Source organism: Culex quinquefasciatus, chromosome 3, assembly GCF_015732765.1.
Source record: "Culex quinquefasciatus strain JHB chromosome 3, VPISU_Cqui_1.0_pri_paternal, whole genome shotgun sequence".
NCBI classification, from domain to species: Eukaryota; Metazoa; Arthropoda; class Insecta; order Diptera; family Culicidae; genus Culex; species Culex quinquefasciatus.
The window spans coordinates 52,453,588-52,477,559 of record NC_051863.1 but is presented as its reverse complement, the minus strand read 5'-3'; the positions used below and the strand labels follow the sequence as shown (position 1 = coordinate 52,477,559).

Sequence of the window (23,972 nt, the reverse complement as noted above, 5' to 3'; positions counted from 1 at the left end):
ACAAGGCCGGAATTTAGGCAGAAAATTTTGGTGTAAACTGATTGATAATACCTGCCGTGTGATTTTCTGCCTTTAAGCTTTTTGTTGACCATATTTCTGCCGATCAATTCATCCTCCTGACCATCACCAAATCGAAGACATTTCCACATAAACATGCAGCTGCTGTTCGATGCGTCCCAATTACCCACAAGACGTCACGTTAACAATACCTTCCACTATGTTTCTCGACGACGCCGTCCAACTGAGTCCACAATGCGCTCACTAATCGACTGTCAAAGCCGGTCGCCGACACCGGCACTGGGGAACTATTCTTCCTACACTGGGTGAAGGCGACGCCGACGATCGTGAACGAAAAAGGCAACACGAAGAGAAAGTCAATAATAACAAGGTTGATACACAAGAACGGGGTGGCGCTCGGTGTGACACACATTACCGTCGTCGTCGTATGAATGTTACACACGTAGACTTTGGTGATAAGATCGGCAAGAAGTGTGTTGGTTACTACTTTTTTTTCGGCACTCAAGTCTGGTTTCGTAGAAGTTGGGGGTTAAAACATTTCCGGTGACGTTACGGATTAGTGTACAGTGCGATCGGAACTAATGTTTTTGCGGTTCAAATTGGCAGGTTAGGGTTGTGGCGCGGGACTGCTGGTAGCTGGGCGCGCGCGATTGAGCTATGATCTGTGTAGTGTGGTGATCACGCGCGTGATCGCGCACCCGTTGTTTACTTTGTCATTACGATATCTGCCTCTCTCTTTTTTTAGCGAGTTGCGTGAGTGACGGTTCTTTGTTTCGTTGCAGATCTGCTGGAAGGACTTCGTCCCGGTTCGCCAAAGCCCGGCCACATCGAGCGCGTTGCGTCGCCAAACAACCAAAGCGGTGGAGGCGGCGGTGGTGGCGGGGACACGGCCGCAGGTTTCAACGAGGATGATCCGGTCACGATCCAGCGCTTTCTCAAGATCAACGTGCGGCACATTACCGACGGCCAGGGCGTGGTCGGCGGAGTGCTGCTCGTCACCCCGAACGCGGTCATGTTCGATCCGAACGTGTCCGACCCGCTAGTCATCGAGCACGGCCCGGAGAGTTACGGCGTGATCGCGCCGATGGAGTTTATCGTGAACGCGGCCATCTTCAACGATATTGCCCACATGCGCGTCCAGGGCGCGGCCGGCGGCAACGAAACGGCGGAAAAGGCGGAAATCTACTACCCGGTGCCGGAAAAATCCTGCTCGCGCTGTGACACCCACTCGCCCGGCAAGGACTCCCTGCTAGTCAAGGACGAGACCTTTCCCGAGCTGGGCGTCGGCTCGGTCGAGGGTTGTGACGACCAGGAGAGCATCTGCTCGAGCAACGAGCGCGAGGGCGATGCGTTTCCGAAGGCCTTCGAGCGGGACCTGGTGACGCCGAACAACCTGCAGCGTCTGCACGGCGATTCGACCGAGAGCGGTGGCAGCTCGGAGAAGCCCCCCTCGACGGAACCGCCGTACCTGGGGTACGACCGGGACTCGCAGTCGCACACGCCCAACTCGGTGGACTCGGCCAAGAGCGGGGAGCACGGCAGCGGTGATAAGACTGACACCAAGACCACCACCAGCAGCAGCAGTATTCTCGGCGATCCGGCTGCCGGTCGATCCCTGGAGGAACGACGGCGCAGCCTGCTCGATCAGCACTGGGCGATTCCGAGCAAGGATCGGTAAGGGAGGGTGTGGGGTGGCGTGTGCGTGTGTGTGTGTGTGTTTTTTTTTGTTTTTATGTGTTATGGGACCAAAACTATCCAGGTTTTTAAGCGAAGATGGCGTTACGAATAGCGAACGCCCGAAATGTCAAAATCACGCAGTGGTACCAACATTAGAAAAAAAATGGCTGTCATAGAGGACAAAAGCAACTCGCGACATAATTTTGAGGCTAGGAATTTTGACAGGTATGATTTTCATACAGTATTCGCCTCCTTTTCTCTCCCACATAAAAACTGGGGACAAGGTAGCTGTCAAACTAGGCCAAACTGTTAAAGTCACTCACAAAATGAACTTTGAGTGACTTGTGTTCATTTCTGACGTCACAATTTTCTCCTCTATGCCATGGCACTCTTTTTTTCAATGTTGGTACCACTGCGTGATTTTGACATTTCGGGCGTTCACCATTCGTAACGCCATCTTCGCTTAAAAACCTGGATACTGCTTAAGTTTTATATCTGATCAGTTCTCTACGAAACCGATCAAATTCGTGTATTTTTATTTTTGGCGTTTGAGATTTAGATCAAAGGAGCCATTTTGTGTCATTGGTTCGCCCAAACATGGCTCCATACAATTTTGGCAGCTGCCCATACAAAAATGGTACGAAAATATTCGAAAACTGTATCTATTGGAGGAATTTTCTGATCAATTTGGTGTCTTCGGCAAAGTTGTAAGTACTGATGAGGACTATTCAGAAAAAATAGGTACATAGAAGAAATAGCCGATTTTTAAATATATTTTTTTTAAGCGTAAAATTCCAAAAATATTTTTTTTTGTTTGAAATTTTCAAAATGATTTGAAAAACGAAAAAAAATTACTTCTTTATTTGATGTAACATTTAACTTGGATTTGAAAAGTCCTGGTTGGTTTAATATAAGCAGAGCTATGCCCAATGTCGTAACATAGCAAGTTACTTTCTCCTAAATTTCTTGATTTGATTTCCTTTCAGCCGCTTACTGTGTTTTTGTTGGATTCCAACATAATAATTTCCATAAATTAGGGTAGGGTAGTCATCAATGAGACACTTTTGGTTTTTAACTTTCAACGATTTTTGTATTTTTTTCATCAGCATGTTTTAATGAGCTTTTTGTTGCATTTTCTTTCTTTTAATGTGTTCTAACATTGACCAAAATATGAGATCGATCCGACCTCTACAGCCAGAGCTATCCAACTGTCTCATTGTAGACGCACTTGGCAGGAACAATGCGACAGGTGGGGAACAATGAGACACTCTACGAAAATCAATACTTTTCTAGTAAAACATCATGTTTTTGTATTGTTCCATTGCAGGTGACTTACCTTGAACATTTTAAAGCAATTTTGCCAACTTGAAGCTTTCATTGACAAAAGTTATACTAAAAAGTATTTAAATTTAGTAAAATCCATTTATTTATACCATATAACTTTATATGTTTGGCTAAATGAAGTCAAAACTCAAAAACTGCCAAAAATCACTTCCAATTCATGTTTTGAAGGATTTCCCTAGATTTTGAAAAGTTTGATGAAGAAAAATCAAAGTGTCTCATTGTTACCCATAGGCTGAAAAGAGTGGGGAACAATGAGACAGCCCTGGATTCTGGGTATATTATTAATTTTAGTCAAATCTTATGAAAGGCCATTGTAGCCCAACTCATGCCCTATGAAATGACGAAAGAAGTTTGGAGAAATTTTAGTGTTTGTATTATTGGCAGAATATAAGCGAAAATGTAATTTTCAGTCATAATTTACTTTTACACTCCAAAATCAAACATTTATGAATAACTTTGCAAGGGAGCGTCCATAACCAAAGCCACTATTATGGCAGACGTGTATCCAGTAGATACACCTTTCCCCAAAATATGAGCCTGATTGGTTGAAACTACGACTTGTGAGAGCCATTTTATCACTGTTCCCCGTGTCTCATTGATAACTACTCTACCCTACATCAAAATTTGATATTTAAGTTCATCTGCGGTGTTCATCCTTTGAATGGGAATTAAATCCATAAATTTTGAGGAAAGTATCTTTTAAATTTACGGAATTGTGCATATCTATGCTTATATTAAACCAAAATTTGTTTTTTTTTTTTCAAGGGAAATTGGTCTGGAAACTGTTCTAATATACAATCTGATTAGTTCGAAACTGTTTTAAAATGTGAAGGTGTAATATTTCAGGCTAAATTTTTCAAACTTTGTACAATTTTTCCTTTAAAGCAAATCTATTTATCACTTTTTATTTGCATCCAAGAGAGCTAAAATCGATGGAAATGACGCAAAGCTATGATTTTTTTTTGAAAAATATGTTTTTTTTTCGAAAATCGTCGAAAATGTCATTTTTTGGAACACCCTAACACGGCGTAGATCATGATCGTAGGTAATGATCAAACAAAAAAAAATTACGAAAATCTTTGGAAGTAATATTTGAACAACCCCTGATTAGATCCATGAAAATTTAAAAGTGTATACCCGGGCAGACGGTTATAACAAAATTCATGCCATTTCAATAACAAATATTGATAAAATAACAGAAAGTGTAATAAAATTTTCTTGAAAAATTAATTTTTGCATAAGGGTTTAATCACAGAGTAACCCAGAGTGACCAGCCAGAAGAAATGTCATTTAATTTTTTGGCTGGTAGCAGGCGTGCGATGTACCTGCGATGTACCACCAAGTTGAATCAAAAATCAAGAGGCAGTGCGAACTCTGTCTTACTCTGTGGTTTAATAACAGTTTATTATGTTAACATAACAAAATTTGTTATTGGTCTAATATTGGTTGAAAGTCAAAACCACTTTGGAATAACATTTTTTTGTTATGGAAGAATACCTCCAACTGTTATTGGGATGTCCGGATTTGTTGTTAAAATAACAAAAAATCATAACAACGAATAACAAATCTTGTTAACAGTAACATAAAATGTTATTGGCCTAGTATTTTCAAAAATCCAAAAAATGTTATTCACAAGTTATTTCCGTCTGCTCGGGTAAAGTTATGATTAAAAACAATATCAAAATCTGTTATTTTCCGGTGCTATAAACATATCTCACCAAAACGAAATTGAGTTATCGAAAACATTTTCTAATCTCTATTTTATTGAATTTTCTTGTTATCATTTTTGATAACAGAATGAGTAATTTTTCGAACAATTCTCTGTTATTATTTTGTATTATTATAATAACTGGGTGTTCCAATAACAAATTCCGACCTCCTGACATTACCAGAACTTGAACTTTCCAATTACTTCCACCTGTTCGTGAAATCACTAGGAAAATTCTCTTTTATTTTGGACTTGAAACTCATGGCTTGGCCAGCACAGAGCAAGAGACTCAGACCGAGTAGTCCCAGGGTCGGCATTGCTACTAGGTGATTCAGGGGAGGTGACGGACAATCAGGAAAACCACGAATTTAAACTTTTTCACAGCACTTTATTGCGGGATCAATGGGAAGTTGGAAGTGGTGTGTGGGTATGTCAGTGTGGGTCGTTCAGGGGTTGTTCTTACCGCGCAAACTCAGCTGATGATCGCGCGCCGGCGACGTTCGGGCCGGCAGAGTGGCTTCCAGCCTCGACTCTGCGGCGACGGCCCCGTAGAGGGGGTTGTTTGCTGGCTGCGGCGGCTTGTTCCTGGCTGCGTTCGTCCGGTCCTTCGGTTGCCGGATGCAGCTTCGTTCGCCGACCTTCGTAGGCGGCTCGATTCCACGGCTTCGTGCCGTTTCCGGGTTGATGGACGACCAGCGGGCGTTGCTGGCTCCGACGGGCAGGCGTCTTCCCTCCTTGACTAATCGGCAAGCCCCGGAGTCCACCGATTTGGGCTCGCCGAGAGGGGTCCCTCCTTTACGTTGAAGGCCAGCGGCCTGAGGGTGGTCGTCCTTGATGGTTATGGCGCGGGGAGGCGCCAGACGACGGGTTGGGGTCCTGTTACGTTTAGACGTAGGCAGATGCGCAACGCGACTTACAAAGCCTAGGCCGACCAATCCGAGACGGAGCGGGTGCTCTCGGAACCTCCGTGTTCCGACGATGGCGAGGGCGATTGGCTACCCTCCGCTGGAGCACATCCGAACTGCTCGGACGCCTGATTAAAAGAGCCGATTTTCCCCAAATCGCGCTCTCTTGTTGATTCCCGAGTCCATGATTTCCCACCAATTTCCGTTTGACGTAAGTGGGCGCCGCCATGCTACCCCACAGGAAATTGATGGGCATCAGCCTCGTTCACACTATAAGCTTCGCCCCTTCGCAACTGGCGTAGAGTGTAATGTGGTGAATATGGGAAATAAAGTGTTGTGGCGAAGCCTATATTCGTCAGGATTGGAACCAACGGTTACAGACTTTCAAAAAATAATAACACAAAATTAGGTTTTTCTAAGTGTCATCCAATAAGTCCTTATTATTGAAGAGAAATTTTTCAACGTTTCCGATAAAATATTTTCCAGGCAGCCTACTATTTAGAAAGGAAGAAAAATATGTATTATGAACCTTCAGATTGATCTTTTGAAAAGTAAAATCTTAAGGAGGTATTATAATTTAGGAAAAAAAATCGTACTTTTTGACAGTTTGACCGTTTGTCTGCATTTGTTTGCAGAAACGTCAGCCTGCATACATTTTGCTTGGTTTGCGATTTTAGCAAACTGTCAAACACGAAAAAGTGCAAGATTGTTTGTTTGTTAAAGTCCTATACCTTCTTTATTAAACGACTTTTGAGAAAACTCTATTTTATTATATTTTACTGAATTGTTTCAATAATTGCTCAAAGATGGGCATTCTCTAACTAATGCTATAAATAGCTATTACTCTAAAATAATGCTCTTTATAAAGAATACTCCGATTGCAAATTGTGTGTTGTGTAATATTTTTTTTTGAATAACGTTTTTTTAGAAAAAAAAACTACTTGGTGGTAAAATGTGAGCCGTACTTTCTCTTTAGTTCAAAAGTTTCGTGTTTTTGTCTCCTAAAACATATCGAAAAAAATTCATATATAAAAATACGAATTTTGGAAGATTGTTTTTTTGCAAAAATAAATGTAAATTTAAAAATCTTTTCAAAAAAGATTTTGTGTTAATTCTGAATAGTTTTCATTAATACCTAATAATTTGCCCAAGATAGCAAATCAATCAGTAAATTCCGTCAAAAAATACAGAGGAGGCTTGGTTTAGTGAACCAATGACACAAAATGGTTTCTTTAGTCATAGGATGGAAGGTCTCACAAAGATTCCGGAATTTGGCGAGAATTGCTCAGACTTTTTTTTCAGCTGTGTGTGTGTTCTTTTCTTCATTCAACAATATTCTTAAGTCACAGCACTAGATTCTGGGGTTTCTTTCGTTTATGTATCCCATTGTTTGTTTTTTTTCCTCAAATAAATCGTTTGCTTTCCCCTCTGGAACTAGTCCCATCCTTTCCCCTCTTGCAAGTGAAATTTTTAAACCTCAAAACGTCTCTTTTCCAAACTAATCAAAAACACCCAAAACATAAGCGAGAACCCTTCACTAACGGCATGGGGTTTGTATTGGTGCAATTGGCTAGAAAAACAACCGAAAATTGGATCGTTCCAAAATGATTTGAAAATTTCACTATTTCTCTTCTGTTTGTCCCACGTTCGGTATCCGTCCCCCGTCTGTATGTGTTCCGTCCCGCGCGCAGAATAAAGTGTAATTGCAATAAAACTTCATCTCAAAGATCGCTGGACGACGAGGAGGCGACCAGCACCGGAAGCGGTGCCACGGCCCCGTCCGCCGCCGCCCTTCCAGCGATGGCCATCCCAGCCGTCGAAGAGGCTGGCCAGCTGGTCAAGCAGTCCTGTCACGACTCGGGCATCGACATCCGGGACCCGGCGGCGGCGGCGGCCGGCGCCGTCCCAGCGCCAGTGGTTCCCGTCGTGGCCCCCATCGCGGCCAAGAAGGTCTACAGCGACGCGGACATTGTGCTGAGCGCGGACTGGGTGCCGCCGCTGACGATCGCGCCGACCCACTGCACGGAGAGTTCACCGCGCAACTCGTCCACGACCTCGTCCCAGCACAGCTCGCTGTCGCACATTCAGACGGATGGTGGCAGTGGCCGCAAGAAGACGTCCAGCGTGAGCTTCAGCGTGGATGAGCACGATCCGCAGCAGCAGCACGTGTCCGTGCTGGACAAGGGAGGGGAAACCAAGAAGAATAAGGTAAGGGGGATTGATCGGAGTAAGATTACGGGGTGGCCACTAGGAATTTGAAGTTTAAATTTAATTTCCAATCCGGCAGCGAAATTACGAGAAAGTATTATTTGGAAGACCACTTTTTTAAGGGGATAAGCGAAATTCTCCACGGTAACACCAAATAAGTTTCGCTTGGAGTTGGACAGTTTTTGGGTAGGGGGGAAGGTTTGGGATACGTCCTAGAAAAGTGGCCACCCTATTAAATTACCACATAAACTTGAACTAACTTCATTTCTTTTCATTTTAGATGCTAAAACGACTCTCCTACCCGCTGGCCTGGGTGGAAGGACTGACCGGGGAGGGAGGCACCGGTGGCACCGGTGCCAGCCACAAGTCGGACTCGATCGAGTCGGCCCCCAACACTGGGGACTCCAATCAAAGCGTATTTTCCAAAGTATTCTCGAGGTGAGTGCCAGGTTTAGTCATTTCTAACTTTAATTATTGCTATTATTTAGTTTTTGGTTTTCCTTTTGGAATGATTTTTTATTTGTTGTGATGCTGAGACAAATCTGCATCGAGCATCGCAGTTTTGGAACTTTTGTTTGAATAATAACACATTCTTTCACAAGTTCACACAAACAACAGTACAATTTTAAACACAACTATTTTTGATCGAATTTTTTCAACTAAGTTTGAAACACATTGCACGACAAACACCACAAGCGCACGGTTAAAATCTTAGTTTATTTCATTTCAAAATTGTCCATTTGTCTTAATTTCTCTGCTGCACCCAAAATTCCGTCCTCGTTTTGTTTTTTGCTCGGACGTGTTTTCAAAATTCTCAAAAAATCCAAAAATTAGCTCGCCCATCACGCTGGTCTCGGAGCTCGGTGGAAATTTGTTTTTGTCCAAGACTCCCTCCGAGGACTCGGGCGGCTCTCCGGTGCCTCCGCTGACCCCGCACGGTGATCAGCATGGGGGGCACCCGCACCCGCATCATCATCACCATCAGCAGCAGCAGCAGCACCACCACGGCTCACAACAACTCGCCCACCAGTCGTCGGCCGGTGGTGGAACGATTGGGTAATTGGAGAAATTCGTTAGATGTTGTTGTCCAATAATACTGTTGAAAGTTAAATGTTCTTTTTTATGTTCCATTTAGAACGTCTATAAAAACGTTACAAACTGAATGTTATCCCCAATTAATCTTGTGATACTCTTTCAAAATTAATGTTCATTTGCGGTCTCCTAATGTGAATACAAATAGCTTTTTGACTATCAACCTCCATCTTATTTTTTGTTTTATCGACTGTTAGAAAATTATTGTTGGCAAAGTTCCTTCCCTCTTTAGTTGATTCACTTAACCAATTGGTGTTCAACATTACTTTTCGTGCCATTTGACAGGTTGTGCTTTTTTCTTCTTCTCTACAATAGATGTACCTAACTTAGTTGTGTGATATGTTTAGATTAGCTTAAATAAATAATTCATTTTTAGTAGAAGTTTTAAAAAAAGAAGAAAGTAACTTCACATGTAAACAATGAGCTCATTATGGACAGAGTGAAAAAAGTATAATAAGAAGGTTGATTATTCCCTCTTTTTCGGTAATTTTACCTGAAATAATGTTAAACAAAAAGAAATCATCACAAACTGATGAAAATTTTACCAGTTCTTGATGTAAAAGTACACTTTTTACACCGCAAATCTTTCATTTTAGATTTTTAGTTTAAAAAGTGGTATTTTACATCACACCCACAGTAGAAAGCCGATAGAATAACTCTACCAAAATTAAATAGATGAATAAACCTCTCGCGGGTGAACCATCACGAAATTGTGTTCATTTGTTCATTGAAACAGTTTATCTCATTGAGTGGCTTATGTTGTCAAATGACCATCTCGTAGTCATCGAACTTTAGTGGCCGATATAGTCAAAGGCGCGGTTCGATATGTCAAAGGTCTTGGGTTCGAGTCTTGATATCGGCACATTTTTTTGGTTAATGAACTTTTTGAAAATGAACCCATGAGAATAACGCTCTCGTCAATCTCGGGATGTATCCTCTGTGTCCGTTCACAGTACCTTTATACTACCAGATCGTGCTCTTTATTCTTTCGGATGGCGCTGCCCAACTGTGGGTGCAGGAACTGATGAAATTTAATATAATGAAAAGTAGAACATTTCAAAACGATAATTTTATACTTTTTCTTGCCAAAAAACTATCTCCTAAGGGCTCTATCTACGGTGTCAAGGGGCTATCCATGAAACGCGTACCGTAAACTGGGGTCAATCGGGACACATAGGGCGAATTGGGACAGCAGTTTTAACCATGTTGGAGCACAATATTTTGATTTTTCTGGTTGGTTTCGGTTAGAACAGACTCAGACAAACAAAATGTGTACATCCATTTCCAAATTTAAAAGCTTTAAGTGCTCTAAAAACTGCTGTCCCTATTCAGACTGTAGTCCCGATTCACCCCAGATTACGGTAAACACGTTTTCTCGCACTGGATTTTCTCCTGATTTCTAGAACAAAGTACTGGATGTTATAGGCTCTTTTGAAAGAGCACACGATTTTTAAACCAAACTGCATCAATAACTCGAAATCGATGAAATTGCATATGGACATTTATGCGATCAGGGCAGAGTGTAACTGGCCTTTTTAATCTCTGTCAGTCTGAAATATGAGCTTGATTGACGTGGAGTCGAGCCCTTCGCAATGGGATTTAACCCGTAAAAGATTTGTTCAAAATGTCATTTTGAGGCATTTTGACCACCAATGCTATCAAAAACATCACTGGCGTGTAACCAGCATCTTATATATAACATTGACATTTGAGTTTGGCATTTTTAAAAATCGGTCCCAGCAAAAAGATATGCGTCGCGCCTCGCGACGCCCTAGACGCCATTTGATTTTGCCGGGGCCGATTTTTTCAAAAAAATGCCAAACTTTGAAGGCCTGTACCGAGCTCCAGGGTGCTCCAAATGTCAATGTTATATATACCAAAAGATGCGCAAGGATCTGGCCTACACGCCAGTGATGTTTTTGTAAACGCATTGGTGGCCAAATGCCTCAAAAAGTGACATTTTGAAAAATCTTTTTTTACGGGTTAAATCCCATTTAAAATTGAAGGGCGGAGCGCCAGCTCCTGTTACGTCCAATCAAGCTCATATTTTGGATTTGAGCTTAGTATGCCCACCGGAACAAACCCTTGAATGCCCGCCAAAAAGTCATTTTTGTTACATCCTAATATACAGCCATTCCACGTCAAACAGGAAGTCTCCAAATCAAAAGTGCTCCGATTTGGCTCAAATTTGGAGTGGGGGTTCTTTGGCCCAAATAATTAGACCCGTATTTTTTTTTGCGATTAGGGTGGTCCTATCCGAAATAGGGTGGTCCATAAAATTGCGTTTTTCGTCGATTTTCGCAAAAAACACATTTTTTAAAAAATCATATCTCCGGAACGGCTGAACCAATTTTGGAGCGCCACAATTCAAAAGAAAGGTTATTAGTTGGGCTGTTTAGGAAAATAATGTTGAGGTCCAAAAAAACTAGCTGAATATTTGCAAATGTCCTATGAAAATTTCATTTGCCGATTTCAAGATCTCGGGACCAAAGAGCCCATGTCTGAAAATATTTTTCCTTGATCCCTTGTAATATTTTACATAACATATCAAAAAATTGCGAATATCCATTAACACGTTTCGGAGATATGATTTTTTAACATAAAAACTGGGTTTTTCGCCACGCCGCGCGCAAAAACGGGAAAATGACGGAAACGGGTAAAAACCAACTTTTTTCACTAAAACTGCGATAACTTGAAAATTTCAGCGATGACCTATACATGTTTGGGTACCACGCAATTTTATGGACCACCCTATTTCGGATAGGACCACCCTAATCGCCAAACAAAAAATACGGGTCTAATTATTTGGGCCAAAGAACCCCTCCTCCAAATTTGAGCCAAATCGGAGCACTTTTGATTTGGAGACTTCCTGTTTGACGTTGAATGGCTGTCAAAATAACATAAATAAAATCAATTTTCGGTTTTGTTAGAGAATTGCAAATCACTAGCCTAAACCATGTCTTAAAAAAATCACGATATTATAAAAATGTAATATTTTCGCCAAAAACTTTTGAAGTAAAATATCAGCAATCGAATCGTTTTTATTGTTTTTAAAAAGATGCATCGTTTTTTAATATTCGCTGAGGTACTTTCCGAGATGCCGAGATTGTTTTTAAAAAGATGCATCGTTTTTTAATATTCGCTTAGGTACTTTCCGAGATGCCGCCCTTTTAAGATGTTACATCAGATTTTTTACGAGAAAATGAATACAATTACATTAGTAGTAGTTAATGTATTTCGCTTCTAATGACTATAAAGTACTCCTGGCTCATGTTATAGAAGGTTTGCTCATGTATACTAAGAATTACAGCCATTTTAAATTGTTATTTCCGACTGTCTATAAGAATGTTACTAAAAACTTCATAAAATTCCTGAAATCTTTGCAATTTCATATCACTTTAGAAACACAATATTTCGAGATTATGATGTATTTTACTTCCAAGTTTTAGATGATTTGCTGATGCAGATTCTGAGATACAGCCATTTTAAAATGATTTTACTGACTTTTTCTAAATAATAGCTCTATAAAATTGCTATACCGTAAACCAGGGTGACTTTGATAGGATTTCAAATTGTTTTTAGAATATTTTCCAACAGGTAAGGTTTTTATCAAGATTAAACATGTACTGGGGTAGGACACACAAAGTCCATGCACTATTTCGGAAAAAAAGATTTTTCAATAATGTTTAGAAAAATAATAACGTTAAAAATTCTTAGTTTTAATTCCGGGGTGACTTTGATAGTCATAGTTTTTCCTGCTAAAATCATATTTAAGATGTTCAAACTTTATTTGTACGCTAAATGTACCATCACTAAAGTAGCTGATATGGTTTTTAAGAAAAAAAAATCAATGTTTATATTTAGTTTACTAAGTGTATAAGTTTTTTTTAGCAAAATACATATAAATTTTAGGTAATTTTTTTAAAATGCCGGAATTTTGCCTGAAATTTGTTAAAACTAGTTTTGTTTATAAAATTATCGATTTATATTGCATTTTATACTGAATTCGAAGCACGAATCACAAGTTTTCACATTTTACATGAAATTTGTTCAACTTAAATTGCCTATAAATTTGTAGATTTTTTTAAATTGTGTTTCAAAAACACATATTATTTATTATTTACAAACTTTTTTAACCTTCTCCTAGTGGAAAATTGTCCAAAGAATCCGAAAATGCATTCCGTTTTCCGATTAAAAATCATGTTCATTGAGAAAATCATGACACTTTGAGAAGTTTAAAATAATGACTTCCATCAACATTTTCTTAACTATAGTTAACTAACTTTTTAAACTTGCCAACATTTTATGAAAAGTCTTTCTTGAGGTACTTTGAACACTTCTCTACCACGGTTAGTATGTATCTAAACCATTCCTTACGTAATTTAATTGTACTCTTCATTTTGCGGAAAAATCGCAAACCTATCAAAGTCACCCCGGCTATCAAAGTCACTCCGTTTTACGGTATCTATAAAGTTTCGTTGGTTTGAAGAATTGGCATTTCGAGAAAATTATGTTTTTTTTTAAATTCCAATATCTTTAATGTATTTGTGATCCATGTTTCAGAAAGTTTGTTGATGTTGTTTTTGAGACAAAGCCATTTTAAAATGTTATTTCATTGATTTACTTAGACTCAAACTGATGATGGTGTAATACCATAAAAGGGCTGTTTCGCGGAAACCATATCAGCGAGTATTTTAATTTTTCGCTCAGAGGTGTGCTATGTCTAGAGCGTCCAATTTCCCGGGGTTACAAAATTCTCGGGAAACGGATTTATTTTACAAATTTCCCGGAAAATCCCGGGAATTCCCAAAAAAAAATGTGCCAAAATATAGGGAAATGTATACTTCCGCTCAAATTTCGGAAATTTCCGAGAAATTTACAAAATTTCCCGGGAACGTGAAATATTTTTTTTTTTTTTTGGGAAATCCCGAGAATTCCCGGGACCAGAAATTGGACGCTCTAGCTATGTCTAATGAATTGGACAAAAAAATCTCGGAAAGCCCATTTCTTCATAAAAACGTCATTTTTTCACTTTGACTAATTGTGCGCGAGAGAGTAGAGCCATGCTCCCACCCGATTTTTTCTCTCGATGAGCGTCAACAAATTTCCTTTGATGAAGATTCTCCCATCGCTGTTTGCAGCAAATATCCAAATCTGATATTTTTGTGAACATCTCGTTACGGTCTCCAGCTCGGGCAATCCGTCTTCTCATAAATGTATTTTGTTATTAATGTAATTTTAACTCCACGTATGAGTACATTGTTTTTTTTTTGTTACCGAGAATGTTGAAAAAACGAGTTTAAAATGTTGAAATGTTCCAATAAATTTATTAAGTGTCACGTAAGTATCTGGTTGTCTATCGACGTTAGTTAAACAATTTTATCTCACCATAATTCGTATCCTCTAGCACCTTGTATTAGTGTATTCGCGGCTGTAGTAGATGTACACTCGTCAGATTCACCTTAAACTCACGTTTGTCACATTTCGTTCCACCCAATCCAGGCGCTCCTCGATAGGCACCTTCATCCGGCCGCAGTCGACGGGATCGGCCGGCACCGAGGGCGGTGCCCACGACAAGCAGAAGAAGCCCCCACCAAAGCTGGACTACCGGTCGATGGTTTCGATCGACGACATGCCGACCCTCTTCGTCAGCTTCGACAGTAAGTGTCCGGGCAATTGTTATTTTAATGTATTTTCTTTCCGTTAGGATTTCTTTAAATTTTCGTTTTATTTTTTCTCTCGAACGATTGCGTTGTTTTGATATTTTATTGGATTGAACTAACTGAGTTGATCTCCAAGGGCTTAGCCTTGTGCAGATCCTAACGAAATTGACGCTAGTTTAGCCAGTTTTTTTTTCTCAAATTTATTCACGTTACGTTCTGAATCGTTAGTTGTTTCGTTTGTTCCAAGTTACTTGCACGATCAGTTACTTCTGCTGTACGAGCGTTCATTCCGGACTACAGCCACAAACTCGCAAAACTTTTACGCACCGTGAATGTAGCAAAGCAAATCTCAAATTCAACCAAAATCACGCAGCTCATTCTCATTCCAAGCACCAACACCACCACGCGGTACGTCGAGTACTGGCACAACTGTCTCTCTTTCTCTCTTTGCTGTAACGCATCGTTATTATTTGAAAATTTTAATTTTCGCAAAAGCAGTGCAAAAAAATTCGTTCGAAATATGTCCATACTGCCAAATATTCTCAACCCATTCATGTAATTTCTTTTCGTTAAATTTTCTTTTTCTTTTTCTCGCCAACAAAAAAAAACCAAACCACAAATCAAAAAAAAATGTACAAACCACACACCAATACGTTACCAATCTGACTGTCTACTCTACTGTCTGTACCAACCACCTGTAAAACACAAACACCCCACCACACATCCGTTCATCAACCACCCCCAGTGAGGGCGCCCTTGTTTCCGCAACTCGAGAAACTTGGTAGGTTCAGAGTTCTCGGAGCAGAACTTGGCTCAGCCAGCGTGTAAAGTATACGATTTATCTCTTCCGCTTACGGTACACTCTACTTGGTACTCACACAGACATACACCCATTTCATTTGTAAACAAACGAAACTGGTTAAAATTTTGGATTTTGATAAGTTGCTCAGATCTTTAAAATTCATTTCATGTGTTGTATTGAGGATTTTGAAAATGTTTTGATTTTTTTTTTAATTTTAATGTTGAATTTAATATTACTACCTGAGAAGATAAAATAATCTTCGGCGAGTGTGCGTGAACGAAGAAAAGCAAAAAAGTGACGAAATGATAGCAAGAGAATAATCTTCTGACAATCACGAGATAAAAGAAGAGAACTCACAAGCTAGAGTGCCCGTCGCTACACATTCTGATATTTTGGTGCAGGAATCATCAAATGATAGTTTTTCTATCACTCATTTACAACACTGATTATAAGGTTAAGTGTTTTAAGATGACGTCATTCAAAATTTGTAAAGTTTTAACAGACATTTTTCAAATCAAATAGCATGATAGGAGGCATTTTAATAGATCCAAAATTTGAACCAGTCTATCGTCAATCACAAATACTTCAATTTACTCTAAAACTCTATCATCCATGAATATCTTTCGTTGGTCTTCGTAACTGTCTTCTTTCTGTCTTGAAATTATCACGTCATTACCAGTTGTTGTTGTGTGTGTGATGTACGATCTTTCATATCACTGTTTTGAAACAGAGAATGACCATCATCATTCTGATAATACATTTGTATTCACTACTCCTCCAAAAAATGCGTGTTCATTTTTCGATGTACTCTCAACATTCCTAAATCTTGTGATTTTTTTTTAAATAAATAAAAAAATAAAAAACAATGTAAGTACTTATCATCTGGATGTCCCCGCCCCGTACTCATCATCACTACCGTGCCGCTTTGACCGTTGTTGCATCCCTCGTTTGACATTGCTCGATGTTGTACAGAACCGTTTTCTTGTTGTTGATGTTGTCCACTCACACACCCTTTCACAAATCGGTGAACCGTCCGCGCTCGTAGCCGTCCAAGTTCTAACCTCTATCCCACGTCGTCCCCACAGAGCTCATCCCGCGGCCGGCCCGCGCCTGTCCGGATCCACCGATGTACCTGCGGTTGCGCATGGGCCGCAAACAGGGCAAGAACACCCCGCTGCCGACCACGGTCATGTCGTACGGCAAGAACAAGCTCCGGCCCGAGTACTGGTTCAGCATCCCGAAGAACAAGTGAGTTGGACGGCATAATAACCGGTGTAGAGGGTTTTTGTAACGTCATTTGTGAACGCTTTTAGGGTGGACGAACTGTACCGGTTCCTGACCGCCTGGGTGCAGCACCTGTACGGCGAGCTGGACGAGAAGGCCATCAAGGAGCGCGGCTACGAGCTCATCCAGATCGACACCGAGTGGACCTCCAAGGGAGGTGCCGGCAGCCCGACCAAGGTGAGTCAAAAGCATACAAAAATGCAAAAACGACAAAAACGTTGAAAACGATAAAAACGAAAAAATGATAAAAACTATGAAAACGATAAAAACGATAAAATGATAAAAACTATGAAAAAGATTAAAACGAAAAAAACAACAAATACGATAAAACGATAGAAACGACAAAAACGTTATAAACGATAAAAAAACGATAAATACGACAAAAACGTCAAAAAACGACGAAAAACGATAAAAATTACAAAAACCACAAAAAACGATAAAAATTGTAAAAATGATAAAAACGACGAAAACGATAAAACGACACGACGACAAAAATGTCAATACTGACTAAAACGACAAAAATACTGAAAATACAAAAAAAAACGAAAATAGTACATTTGACTTTTGCGACAAAAATACCAAAACTATAAAAAACGACAAAAATGATAAAACGATAAGAACGATAAAATCAATCAAACGACAAATACGACAAAAACAAAAAAAAAAGACAAAAATGATAAAAACGACGAAATCGACAAATACGACAAAAACTACAAAAACGATAAAAAATATAAAAACGTCAATACCGGCTAAAACGACAAAATTGACAAAATTGACAAAATTGACAAAATTGACAAAATTGACAAAGTTGACAAAATTGAAAAAATTGAAAAAAATGACAAAATTGACAAAATAAGGAGCGGTCGTGGCTGAATGGTTACGGTGTTCGCTTAATAAGCGAATGGTCCTGGGTTCGATACCCATCTGCTCCCAACGAGAAAGTTCTGGACTCATTGAATTTGGAAATTAATGAAAAACATGAAGCTCACGGCGGGGTTCGATCCCCTGTCCTTAGGATTGGCAAACAAAATGCTTTCCACTTTACCGTGGAGCATTGGTAGCTTGAGTAGGACTTAGACTGATATAGTTGAATCCAAGAAACGGACGAGAATAAAGTTGAATGCAAGTTGAATATCAGAACATACAAGAATGCATTGCATTGCATGCATGCAGGCGCATTTGAAATGAACCTACATTACCTCGCTATAAATAGCCTGGGCGACTGATAGAATTCATCCAATAAGAGATGAGAAGAATTGAAAGCTTTCCCATTAGAAATGAGAACTTACGAAGAATTCGAACAACAATGCAACGGTCGTTACCACTCGCCTAGGGTGGATCCTCAGACCATTCACCTTCCCAAAAACCGTCCAACTCCAAGCGAAACTTACTTGAGGATACCGTGGAGTTAATACTCTGAAAAAAAGTGGAGCATCAACACTTCCCGTCTTCCAAATCCCTTTCCTTGTCCCTGGTGCGCGGTGGAGATGGGAGCGGCCGGCAATGGACGGCTGCCATGGTGGTGAGAATCTGGTTCAGGTGGAATTGGTTCTATTCCCAATTATCGATTCCTAGGTAACTTGGGCTTAGACAATCATCACATCACATGGCGAAAATCCAGTCTGCAATCCGCTAAAATCACCGTCTCCTAGCGAAGCGAAGCGAAAATTGACAAAATTGACAAAATTGACAAAATTGACAAAATTGACAAAATTGACAAAATTGACAAAATTGACAAAATTGACAAAATTGACAAAATTGACAAAATTGACAAAATTGACAAAATTGACAAAATTGACAAAATTGACAAAATTGACAAAATTGACAAAATTGACAAAATTGACAAAATTGACAAAATTGACAAAATTGACAAAATTGACAAAATTGACAAAATTGACAAAATTGACAAAATTGACAAAATTGACAAAATTGACAAAATTGACAAAATTGACAAAATTGACAAAATTGACAAAATTGACAAAATTGACAAAATTGACAAAATTGACAAAATTGACAAAATTGACAAAAATTACAAAAATTACAAAAATTACAAAAATTACAAAAATTACAAAGATTACAAAAATTACAAAAAATACAAAAAATACAAAAATTACAAGATTTACAAAAATTACAAAAATTACAAAAATTACAAAAATTACAAAAAATACAAAAAATACAAAAATTACAAGATTTACAAAAATTACAAAAATTACAAAAACGTCAAAAACGACAAAAAAATGACAAAGAAGACAAAAACGACAAAAATGACAAAAATGACAAAAATGACAAAAACGACAAAAACGACAAAAACGACAAAAATGACAAAAACGACAAAAACGACAAAAACGACAAAAACGACAAAAACGACAAAAACTACAAAAACGACAAAAACGACAAAAATGACAAAAACGACAAAAAAGACAAAAACGAAAAAACGAAAAAACGACAAAAACTACAAAAAAGACAAAAAAGACAAAAACTACAAAAAAAACGACAAAAAACGACAAAAGCGACAAACTGACAAAACTGACAAAAACGACCAAAAATACAAAAATGAAAACTATGACAATAACGACAAACTACATAAAGACAAAAACGACAAAAAATAAAACGAAAAAGACAAAATGACAAAAGCGACAAAAAACTACAATGCTTTTTATTTTAATTAAATTTTTAAACTTATTTTGTGATTCTTTCCAGGAGGGTCGTTCTGCCAGCGAAGGCGAAATCACCGAGTACACTCGTGAATCCTGGGAGGTAAGTTCATTACTACTAGCTGATAAGATTTGCTACATTTTGAAAACATCGATCGCACCACGCGACTCAACGCGATTTTCCCCAATCGATCCCGATGACAATTTTGCTATTCAAATACTAACATCATCCTATCTATTTCTCCATCGCTTATTTGTGTGCGTGTGTGCGCGCGATGATTCCTAACAAAATCCTTCGTTTGTGTGAATCATTACTACCAACACATCTCACCACTTTCGTGACATTCCGCGTGATTCCGTGCAGCTGCTGAAGGCACCGTTTGTCAAAACTTACAATATTATCAAAAGCCAGACCGGATCCAACGATTTGGATGGTTGTGAGGTTAGAATCTTTCAGCAAACAATAGCCAACTATTATTATTCTCTGTACGAACACAGCTAGCGCGCGTGCACAAAAAAAAACAAACACACACCCTTGAATATTTTACCACTACCACCTACTAGCTACTGCCTCTCGTAATGTTTCTTGTAAAGCTCCCTGTCCTTTCTCTGTAATGATTATCCGTAGTATGTTCTGGATATGAGGAATGTCTAGCTGTACTTTGTCTTGTTTGAGTTTTGAACGAACAACTTGCTACTTTTACGTAAACTAATTTTTAACAAACAAAAATCCTCCTTCATTACTGGTAGTGATCCTATTAGTGTGCTACTGACACACACACTAACACCTCGAATCTTGTAAATTATACACAGTTAGAAAAAACATTTTGAAAGCAAAACATTTTCGTAGAAGAACCTGAATGATTTTGCGATGATACATGTTCTAGAGATGCTCCTCATCCTTAACCTGTCTTTTCAGTTGATCTTTATTTCTATTCACTATAAGTTGCATTTTAAGATATCAAATGAAAGTTGATTAGTTCAATTTGATTGCACCGTATAGTACCGAACGCAGATCTCACAAGTTAGTTAGTATTGGCAATTTTGGTTCAAATTTTACGTTCTACACTCGTTTTGTTACAAATTTCCCTCAAAATTCCCGCATTACTCCGATTAGTTTGGATTGCTTAGCCTGTTAGTACCAACCACCGTAATCGTTGCGTAGGATTTGGAACAATTTCAAGTACCCAATGCGATTGCTTATTTAGAATTTTTGATTTATTTTGTAAACATTTTTTTCTTCTAAATTTTCCTCGGCTTCCGTTCTGTTTTGGCAATCAACTATTTTGTTTCGAAATCAGAGCCCTTTCCCCTCTCTCCACCAAAAGCACGCACGAAACTAGACAACAACAGATAAACTTCTTGTATAAAAAACATATGTAAAAATACGCTATTATGATGTCAGACTTAAAAAAAAGGAATCGAATCGTTCGACCGGGATTGTTTACCAACAAAATTCTTTTTCGTCTTATCTCCCTCCAGTTCGATAGATTGTGTGGTGTTTACATGGTCGTGGCTTATGTAATTAAAATCCGGTGCAGTTATTCGGCGAAATCTGTGTTATTTGACTATTTTTAACGTTGAATGTTTTGGTCCGAAATCGCTTTATTGTGGGTCAAACAGTTGACATTCGTATCACAAGATTTTTTTTTGTGTTCGGTTTAACACAAATGTAAACAATTAGTCATCGAAACAACAGTGATTGTTATGTTTATACAGCAATTCCGCACGAAAAAGGTACGATTCGAAATAATAGTTCCTTAACCAATTGGACCCTTATTTTTTTTTTTTTTTGTTTGGCCATTAGGTTGACCTGGATTGTGTTAGGGTGGTCCAAAAAAATGGTATCTTTCGTCGCGAGGCAAATTTTGTGTAAATTAAGAAGGTGTCATTTTGGAAGGTTGAATATTACCACTTCTATGATTAAATTTTACCTCAATTTAGACTGAATAAATTGCATTACACCAGCATAGTGGTTTCCATTTCCATTTCCAGTCGTAAAATTACACATTTTTTCTGACATAAAAGATGTACTCCTTCCCGGACAAGATATTACCATGTTCGTTTTTTTACTGTGTTCGGTTATTACTTTATCACGGTGCATTTAATAAAAAAAAATAGAACCTTCTCTTTTACCAGGCTTTTTCATCTCTTCAAATTAACATAATTCAATTCACGGTTGAGCTCGTACTTCGCTGAGAAGAGTGGAATGCTGCCGTGCTTCCATCTTCTTCCTCCTTTTTTCCTGCTCCTCGAGGTAGGCCTTGCGCGCAACGCATCCGCGGTAATTACCGGTATGGTTGCCATCACAGTATGGTATGGTTGCCATCACAGTTGGCGCACTTAATGCGCGCCTTGATTTGCTCTGCCTTGTCCCCCAAGTACGCCTTGCACAACTTTTCCGAGAGGTGTGTTTCACCGCATTGCATGCATCTGTTTCACGACCCGTTGCCCTGCAGGACTACACAGCAAAAAAAGTTGAATTTTGGAATGTTGAAAATTTGGTCGGTTGAATATTACCTCTTTTTTGAGTAATATTACCTAAAAGATGTGTAAAAACGAGAACCAGATGAAAATTCACCAGAAACTGATGAACATTCACCAGTTTCTGATGTAATTATTGACACAAAATCTGTCACCATTTTCTGATGAATATTACCATCATTTTTTCCTGTGTACCTTAACAGCGGTCTTCTCAATTGGATCGAATGTGTAGAACTTGGAGTTGCTACGCTTCAGTTCTTTTACCACTAGTTCGAAATGTGAAAAATGTGTAATTTTGCATTTTTTGTATTTTTTGGTATAATGAGACTTTTTCAGTCCAAGTTTAGGGAAAATTACATCATAAAAGAGGTAATATTCAACCTACCAAAATTAAATGTTCCAAAACTACACAATTTTTTACTTTGTTTCAATCTTCATTGACTGGGCAATCAATGTCGCAAAATTAAGTAGAAATTGGATTTTTCAAGCTCGAGAAAATGCCGAAATTTCCATACAAATTCCCCCTTTTTCTCGAGCTTGGGAGTTAAGGTGTTAATGATGTAACACTTTTGCACGTCATTAATCATTTGAATTTAAATGCGATTTGATGTAAATTTGCAACAAATCATACACAGTAAAGATTTGTGTAAATTTAGAATTTCGGAAGGTTGAATATTACCTCTTTTATGATGTAATTTTATCAAAATTCATACTGAAAAAGTGACATTACACAAGAAAAGTGGTGAAATTACACATGTCGTAGGAGAAATTACACATTTTTTCTGACATAAAAATGTACCAGATGTAATATTACCATGATTTTTTTTCTGTGTACGTAAAAACATGATTTTACGTGTGATACATACAATTACATCGAATATTAAGTTAACATCACTACACTTTTTTCTGTAGTTATGATGCTTCAGTGTCTTTGGAAAAGTTTTAGCAACTGGCAAAGCGTCACATGTGCGCTATCTTGTAACACGTCTGCTGTAAAAGACAGTACTTGTCACAACATATCGTCACGATTTGAAATTTGGACACGTAGTAGCATATTATTTTTGTTATTGCTTGCAAAAACCTTGCAATATGTTAGAAATGTACTAATATCACCAAGATGTACTATTATTTTTTATTTTAATAATAATGTGTAATTTTAAACATTAAGCAACACAGCTAAAAAAGTAGTAATCCAGCTGCGTGTAAAAGGCCTTGGTGTAAAATAAATATTGCATTATTTTAGGCAACTTTATGCGATTTTACACCCTGAAATATGTAGCCCATCAGTATGGGAAACCTACTTGACCGAAATGTCAAGCTCATATATGCGTTTATCCTTACAAATTTTCATCGGTCTGATGGCCGAGTGGGCTAAAGCGCCAGTCCTTACTGTTGGTGCCGGGTTTGAATCCCGTCGGTTGCAACTTTTTTTTGTGTTTGCAAAATTGTACATGCAGTGTGTAATATTAAGTGTTTATTTTGACGAAGGTGATGTGCATGCTTTTGCATGGGATTTTACCATCGGATTTTTTGCTGTGAACATGTTGCATCCGAAAAGGGGGAAATCGCGCTAAAAAAACACTGAAAATTTTCAGAATTCTTTTTATTTAAACTCAAGATATCTTAATGTAAAAATGATAAATTTTCAGTGGATACACGAAAAGTACCACCAACACTAAATTTAAGTATTTTTCAACATCCACTGTATTTCCATCTATTTGTGCCTGTTGAATCTGAAAAAGAACCCAGAATTGGGCCAAAGTGTCAACATTTTTATTTGTGGGTGTTTAGTACAGATACTCGATTATCTGAAGGCCTTGGCAAAATTTCACTTCGGAAGATCGAATCACGAAAAACATTTTTTTTTCGTTGTTTATTGTTGTTTGTTGAGCTTTAGTATGACTCCTAAACTACTCTAAAGGGATTTAGAATTTTTAAATCCAAGATGGCGGCCAAAATGGCGATGATGAAATTTTGAAAAACTCGAATTTGATGTTGAAAGTAAGAAAATAGAAAAATATGTTTTTTGATTCGATTATCCGAAGTCCCTTACAAATCTTCGGATAACGAGACTGCAGATAATCAAGGCATCGGATAATCGAGTCTGGACTGTATTTTGATTTTTTAGGTTAT

General features: G+C 38.6%; 1 protein-coding gene across 16 annotated transcripts in view; it reads left to right on the top strand.

The window, feature by feature from the left end:
- Nucleotides 1-23,972, top strand: part of LOC6051066 (TLD domain-containing protein 2) — a 349,738-nt gene that overhangs the window by 265,011 nt on the left and 60,755 nt on the right. For 7 of the 16 annotated variants that reach the window (XM_038263629.1, XM_038263627.1, XM_038263626.1 and 4 more), the window contains 10 exons: nt 801-1,692; nt 7,344-7,860; nt 8,141-8,298; nt 8,695-8,916; nt 14,455-14,612; nt 15,361-15,396; nt 16,503-16,665; nt 16,731-16,878; nt 19,402-19,458; nt 19,720-19,797. In XM_038263629.1, the coding sequence (XP_038119557.1) occupies nt 801-1,692; nt 7,344-7,860; nt 8,141-8,298; nt 8,695-8,916; nt 14,455-14,612; nt 15,361-15,396; nt 16,503-16,665; nt 16,731-16,878; nt 19,402-19,458; nt 19,720-19,797 (2,429 nt within the window). The remainder of the gene's footprint in view (nt 1-800; nt 1,693-7,343; nt 7,861-8,140; nt 8,299-8,694; nt 8,917-14,454; nt 14,613-15,360; nt 15,397-16,502; nt 16,666-16,730; nt 16,879-19,401; nt 19,459-19,719; nt 19,798-23,972) is intronic. The other 9 variants (XM_038263634.1, XM_038263633.1, XM_038263636.1 and 6 more) reach the window with 7 other exon arrangements.